Source organism: Populus alba, chromosome 12, assembly GCF_005239225.2.
Source record: "Populus alba chromosome 12, ASM523922v2, whole genome shotgun sequence".
NCBI classification, from domain to species: domain Eukaryota; kingdom Viridiplantae; phylum Streptophyta; class Magnoliopsida; order Malpighiales; family Salicaceae; genus Populus; species Populus alba.
The window spans coordinates 8156873-8164501 of NC_133295.1; the positions used below are offsets into that span (position 1 = coordinate 8156873).

Here is a 7629-nt window from a genome sequence, read left to right on the forward strand (position 1 = left end):
TTATTGTTATTGTTGTTATTTACATTCTGTAATATATCCCTTTGATCTTTTCATAAACTCAGTATATAGGCTGGAAACCTGTGACCCGGTCTTTTGGATCATTCTCAGGAGTAACAACGCCACGTACTGAGTATTGTAATTATTATTGTTATTATTATTGTTGTTGTTGTTGTTTTGTTATTTATAATTTATACAATTAACCTCTCTGTGGTTCGACCCCGGTCTTGCTGGGTTATTTATTACTTCGACACTCCTGCACTTGGGAAAAGACATCAAGCTTTTGATCATGTCAAGTTTTTGGCGCCGTTGCCGGGGAGGTAAATTCTTGTATAAATTATAATATTTAATTTATTTTCTCTTTTCTCTTTTCATTTTATCTATTTTTGTTTCCTTTGTTTTGTTTTGTTTCTTTTTCTTCTATTTTCTTTTCTTGCTTTTATTCTCTTCTTACACGTGCATGAGAGTTTGGTCACGTACATTAAGTGGTAGACTTTGTAGGGTATCCTCATCATTTTCAGAAAATATGGCCGAAGAAGATAATCAATCACTTCATAATGAGAATAATGAGAATAACCGTATGAGAACACTTAGAGACCACATGAATCCCACAAGAACAAGTGCACCCTCATGCATAGTTTTCCCTCCTGATGCATCTCATTTTAATTTTAAGCCAGACATTATTCAACTTTTACCATCTTTTCATGGCTTAGACTTAGAAAATCCATACTTGCATTTAAGGGAATTTGAGGAGGTCTGTAATACCTATAATGACTCAAATTGTAGCATGAACACCATTCGATTAAAGCTTTTTCCTTTTTCATTAAAAGATAAAGCTAAAACATGGCTACAAAATTTGAGACCAGGATCCATTCGTGCTTGGGATGATATGCAACAACAATTTTTAAAGAAGTTTTTTCCATCTCACAGAACAAACTCTTTCAAAAGACAAATCATCACTTTCACTCAAAAACCAGGAGAAACATTTTACCAATGTTGGGATAGGTATCGAGATTTGCTTAATACTTGCCCACATCATGGTTTTGAAACATGGAGATTGGTTTCACATTTTTATGAAGGTTTAACACCTAGAGATAGGCAAATGGTTAAATTGATGTGCAATGGAACTTTCGAAGATAAAGACCCTAATGAAGCAATGGAGTACCTAGACTTGCTAGCCGAAAATGCTCAAAATTGGGACACCACAGGTACTTATGAGGCACCAGGTAAAACTCAACCTCATACATCTAGTGGAGGTATGCACAACCTTAGGGAAGATCATGACCTCCAAGCCAAGTTTGCATCTTTAGCTAGAAAAGTCGAAGCACTTGAATTGAAAAAGAGTGGTCAATTAAAATATGTTCAAGACATTGTGTGTCAAATCTGTGAAACCAAGGAACACTCAACAAATGATTGTCCAACTTTGCCTTCTTTTAAGGAATGCCTCCATGAACAAGCCCATGCTTTAAACAGTTTCCAAAGACCCAACCATAACCCATACTCCCAAACGTATAATCCTAGTTGGAGAAATCACCCAAATTTTAGTTGGAAGAGTGATAGCAACAATGCACAAACTTCACATCCACCGTTTCAAGCACACCATAATTTCCAAAATTCTCATGGATATGCACCTCCTTATGCTCCACCTCCTAGAAGAAATTTTGAGGAAACATTGCATGCATTCATTGAAAAGCAGGAGACAATCAACACTCAACTTGCTCAAAGCATGACCGATTTTAAAGATGCTCTTGCAAAATTAACATCTGCTCTCAGTTTCCAAGAGAAAGGTAAGTTTCCTTCTCAACCACAGCAAAATCCAAAGAGGCAATACAATGCAAATGCAAGTAGTTCTGGAAGCCAACACATGGATCAAGTCAAATCAGTCATCACTCTTCGTAGTGGTAAGGTTATTGAAAAACCTATTCTAGAACCTTGTGAGAAAGATGATGAGTCTATCTCTGAGGGTAAGGAAGGGGTTGAACCTGAACATTGCAAAGAAAAAGCTGATTCCCCGCCAGCACTTCCATTTCCTCATGCCATGATCAAACAAAGGAAAGTTAGTCACAACTCTGAAATCTTTGAAATTTTCAAACAGGTAAGGATCAATATACCTTTGTTGGATGCTATTAAACAGGTTCCTTCCTATGCTAAATTTTTGAAAGATCTGTGCACTGTGAAGAGAAAATTGAATGTGAAAAAGAAAGCATTTTTAGCCGAACAAGTAAGTGCCATTCTTCAGAACAATAATGCTTTGAAATATAAAGACCCTGGTTGTCCTACAATTTCTTGCTTTATTGGAGAACATAAAATTGAAAGAGCCTTACTTGATCTTGGAGCTAGTGTGAATTTACTTCCATATTCAGTTTTTCAGAGTCTCAATCTAGGTGAGTTAAAACCAACCTCTGTAACTCTTTTACTCGCCGATAGATCTGTAAAAGTGCCTAGAGGAATAATTGAAGATGTGTTGGTACAAGTTGATAAATTCATTTATCCTGTGGATTTTGTTGTCTTGGACACGCAACCTGTTGAAGCATGTAATTCAATTCCTGTCATTTTAGGACGTCCATTTCTTGCCACTTCTAATGCATTGATTAATTGTAGGAATGGACTGATGAAGCTATCATTTGGAAACATGACATTGGAGATGAATATTTTCAACATTTACAAGCAACCTGGAGATGATAATGATTTACAGGAAGTGGACTTTATTGAAAAATTAGTTCATGATCAATTTCAAACCACTTCTAGTGAAACTGAGATTGATGAATCTGATGATTTGCAAATGGTCTACTTTCAGGAATCAAAGGCATGCAATTGGAGACCACAAATTGAAGAATTGCCACCACGATCAATTGAGCCCATACCTTCAAGTGTTCAACCACCAAAACCTGAATTGAAGCCGTTACCATTTAATCTCAAATACTCATTTTTGGGAGAAAATGAAACTTTTCCGGTAATAATCTCTTCCAAACTTAATGCGCATCAAGAAGGTAAGTTATTACAGACTCTGAAAATGCACAAAAATGCATTAGGATGGACCATAGCTGACATAAAAGGAATTAGCCCTTTGATTTGCACACACAGGATTTATTTGGAGGAAAATTCTAAACCCTCTAGAGAAATGCAACGAAGGCTTAATCCTAATATGAAAGAAGTAGTGAAAAATGAAGTCATTAAGCTTCTAGATAATGGAATCATTTATCCTATTTCTGATAGCAAATGGGTAAGTCCTACCCAAGTTGTACCCAAAAAGTCTGGAGTCACTGTGATAACAAATGAGAAAAATGAGTTAATTCCAACTAGGACTGTTACGGGTTGGCGCATGTGCATTGACTATAGGAAACTTAATTCAATGACTAGAAAAGATCATTTCCCTTTACCTTTCATGGACCAAATCCTAGAAAGAGTTGCAGGTCATGAATTTTATTGTTTCCTAGATGGTTATTCAGGTTACAATCAAATTGAAATTGCATTGGAAGATCAAGAGAAGACTACTTTCACATGTCCATTTGGTACTTTTGCATATCGAAGGATGCCTTTTGGATTATGTAATGCACCAGCCACGTTTCAAAGATGCATGCTTAGCATATTCAGTGATATGGTTGAACGTTTTCTTGAAATTTTTATGGATGATTTTTCTGTTTTTGGTGATTCATTTGATGATTGTTTGACTAACTTAGAAAAGGTTTTGAGCAGGTGTGAAGAGAAGAATCTTGTACTGAATTGGGAAAAATGTCACTTTATGGTAACAAACGACATCGTACTTGGTCACATTGTTTCATCGAAAGGAATTGAGGTTGACAAATCTAAAATCGAGTTAATTGCCAACTTACCAACACCAAAATCTGTTAAAGATGTTAGATCATTCTTAGGACATGCTGGTTTTTACAGAAGGTTCATCAAAGATTTTAGTGTAATATCTAAGCCCTTGAGTAACCTTCTAACAAAGGATAATATTTTTGAATGGACTGAACATTGTGAGGAAGCCTTTGTTAAACTTAAAAACTTGCTTACTTCTGCTCCTGTCATTCAACCTCCTGATTGGTCATTACCTTTTGAAATAATGTGTGACGCTAGTGATTATGCCGTGGGTGCTGTCTTGGGACAAAGGAAAGATAAGAAACCTTATGTGATTTACTATGCAAGTAAAACTTTAAATAGTGCTCAAATGAATTACACTACCACTGAAAAAGAATTACTTGCAGTATAGTATTTGCATGTGACAAGTTCAGATCTTATCTTGTTGGCTCACCTGTTATTGTTTTTAGTGATCATGCAGCATTGAAATATCTTCTCTCTAAGAAAGATTCTAAGGCTAGATTGGTGCGGTGGATTTTGTTACTTCAAGAATTTGATATCACAATCAAAGACAAGAAAGACACCGAAAATGTTGTCGCGGATCATTTGTCAAGATTGACAACCGATTCGAGATCTGACATTACACCAATCGATGACTACTTTCCTGATGAATCTTTATTTTCTGTCTCTACGATGCCTTGGTTTGCTAATATTGTTAATTTTCTTGTTTCAGGACAATTGCCAGCTCATTGGAGTACCCAAGACAAAAGAAAGTTCTTGAACGAAGTGAAGAACTTTTATTGGGATGACCCTTATTTATTCAAATATTGTCCTGATCAAATATTTCGAAGATGCATTCCTGACAATGAGGTAAGTAGTGTCATTAAATTTTGTCATTCTGAGGCATGTGGGGGTCATTTCTCATCAAGAAAGACAACTGCAAAAATCTTACAAAGTGGATTCTATTGGCCCACCATGTTCAAAGACTCACATGCATTCTGTAAGATTTGTGAAAATTGTCAAAAGTTGGGATCTATTTCGAAACGTCACATGATGCCTTTAAATCCTATTCTTGTCATTGAGATCTTTGATTGTTGGGGTATAGATTTCATGGGTCCATTTCCTCCATCATTTGGTTTCTTGTACATATTGGTCGCAGTAAATTATGTTTCAAAATGGATAGAGGCAATTCCAAGTCGAACCAATGATCACAAAATAGTGATAAAGTTTTTGAAAGAAAACATTTTAAGTCGATTTGGAATCCCTCGAGCCATGATAAGTGACGGTGGAACACACTTTTGCAACAAGCCATTTGAGTCTTTAATGAAGAAATATGGAATCACACATAAAGTTGCCACCCCTTATCACCCTCAGACAAGTGGACAAGTAGAGCTTGCTAATAGGGAGATCAAACAGATCTTGGAGAAAACAGTGAACCCTAATAGGAAAGACTGGTCTTTAAGACTTAATGATGCACTTTGGGCTTATCGAACTGCTTATAAAACATCATTAGGTATGTCACCTTATAGACTAGTCTATGGAAAACCTTGTCACTTGCCTGTGGAAATTGAACATAAAGCTTATTGGGCTATTAAAGCTTTCAATTCAAGCCTTGATGATGCTAGTCAGCTGCGAAAATTGCAAATAAATGAGCTTGAGGAAATAAGAAATGATGCATATGACAATTCAAAAATTCATAAAGCAAGAATTAAAGAGTTTCATGACAAGAAAATACTGAGAAAAACATTCAATGTTGGTCAAAAAGTCTTGCTTTATAATTCTCGACTCCATTTATTTCCTGGAAAACTAAGAACAAGATGGAGCGGTCCTTTTATTGTGAAACATGTGTATCCATATGGGGCCTGTGATATTGAGAATCCAAAGAATGGCAATGTTTTCAAGGTAAATGGGCATCGTTTGAAAGTTTATTTTGACAATTTTTCGGTTGAAAATGACTCTATTGAATTGAGTGATCCTGTATATAAAGATTGATTCTTTTTCTCACATTGTTTTGTGTTTTGTTGTTTTGCTAGTCTCTCTTTCACCCCGGTCAAATGGCGGATAACGGTACTCCGTGACTTAAGTCGGTTCTTTCAGTTTCCCAAATAACTGATATCTGTATATGTTTGTATAATTCTTAGCTCTTTCTTCCTTCTTTGAATCGCTTCTCTAATTCTCTTTTGAAAATGGACACCACTCTTGAAAAGTTGAAAAGGTATTTTCCCGCTTTGCCTCCAAATGCGATTAATAACATTTACCGTGCTAGGTGTGCAAGATTGAGGTTGTTAATGAATCATGGAATTCCTGAAGATATCCGTTGGTTAATTGAAGCAAAGGTTCGATTATCAGGTGAGTCATCCAATTCTTTCATTTCACACATGCCTGGAACAGGTAAAAGCACTTTTGCAAAGAAACGTCGTGCAAAACGACTGAAAGTCTGTCATCGATGTGCCAGATGGACTTGTAATATGACATGTCATTCTTTAGGAATGGTATCTGTAAACCGTGAAGATAAGATACAATTCATTAAGGATGGCCTGAGTAAGGGGTCTTTAGATAATCTTTTGTTGACCCTTGAGACGCATCCTAGTGGAGATGTGCATCGTGTAATTCATGATTTATGGCCACAATTCCATAAAGAACATGATCGACTTAGTCTTGGGAATCTGACTAAAAAAGACCCTGTTTGCCAGTTTTTAAGAAAACTGGATGGGAAGCCTATCCCCGACCCATAGAGGGCGTTTAAGCCGTTCTTGGACGTAAAACCAAGGGAAGATGTGAGCCACAATCACAACTACCTGTACATACATGCTTTTTCAAAATAAATAATTAATAAAGAGAGAGAGAGAGAGAGAGAGTTTGTGAGACTACAGCTGGCCTACATATAGGTGGTATGATTGCATTTTCACTTTTTCATCTATAAATTCTTCTCTTCCTTCCCTTCATTTCTACTCATCCCATATATTCATCAAATATAGAAGTGTGTAGAAATGGCAGGTTCCTCAAGTCATCATATAAGAAATATTTGTGTTTTCGGTGGATCCAGTTCTGGGAAAGAAAAAGAGTTTTTAGAATCAGCAAATCATCTTGGTCGGGTACTAGCTGAGAGAAAGATTCATTTAGTGTATGGGGGAGGCAGCCTTGGGTTAATGGGAGGTGTGTCAATGGCTGCATTTTTAGGAGGCAGTCAAGTTTTGGGGGTTGTCCCCAAAGCTTTAGCAACTGGGGACATCATTGGAAAAACAATTGGAGAGGAACTACAGGTCCCAACAATGTCTGACCGACTGAATACCATGTTTAACCATGTTGATGCCTTCATTGCCTTACCAGGTGGTCTGGGCACATTGGAAGAGATCTTTCATATTTCATCTTGGGCCCAACTGCACATTCACCATAAACCTATAGGTTTGTTAAATGTTAATGGTTTTTATGATAAGTTGTTGTCTTTCCTTGATCAAGCTGTGGAACAGGAATTTCTAACATCTTCGGCACGACGAATCATAATCTCTGCTGCTACTGCTGAACAATTGATTGACCAACTACAATCTTTCATCCCTGTCATTGATCCCTGCATGAGTCGTCTAGATTGGTCAACTAAGGAAAGCCGTAAAAAGCTTAGATTAGATTTGAGCCTTCATCTGTGAAACCTTGTGTCTTTTGGTTTTATTAATAGCATATTATTTTGTTTTGTTACTTCTTATGTTTGTTTAAGTGTGTTTCAGGTTTGTCATTGTTCGCTGTTTCAGGTGATGTCTTCTATACTCTATCTTTCTACCTTCGAACATTGAGGACAATGTCTCGTTTTGGTTGGGGGGAGAGGGTAGTAGTTTAAAA

The 7629-nt window shown here is 36.7% G+C and overlaps 1 protein-coding gene across 1 annotated transcript; it reads left to right on the forward strand.

The window, feature by feature from the left end:
- The first annotated feature begins 392 nt into the window (after window positions 1-392).
- LOC140956198 (uncharacterized) lies at window positions 393-6107 on the forward strand. The gene is made up of 8 exons (XM_073412828.1): window positions 393-617; window positions 1092-1315; window positions 1436-2092; window positions 2132-2381; window positions 2556-2987; window positions 3435-3693; window positions 4266-4320; window positions 4699-6107. The coding sequence occupies exons 1-8, from the start codon at window positions 458-460 to the stop codon at window positions 5785-5787; spliced, it is 3126 nt and encodes a 1041-aa protein (XP_073268929.1). The 5' UTR covers window positions 393-457; the 3' UTR covers window positions 5788-6107.
- Window positions 6108-7629: the final 1522 nt, after the last annotated feature.

What these genes read in the sequence shown, in the direction of transcription:
- LOC140956198 (XM_073412828.1), top strand. Translation starts at nt 458, where the DNA reads ATGAGAGTTTGGTCACGTACATTAAGTGGTAGACTTTGTAGGGTATCC. An exon ending in TCTTTGAAATTTTCAAACAG is followed by an intron (nt 2,093 to 2,131) that starts GTAAGGATCAAT and finishes GCTATTAAACAG; the next exon opens with GTTCCTTCCTATGCTAAATT. An exon ending in AAGATTCTAAGGCTAGATTG is followed by an intron (nt 4,321 to 4,698) that starts GTGCGGTGGATT and finishes TGTCATTCTGAG; the next exon opens with GCATGTGGGGGTCATTTCTC.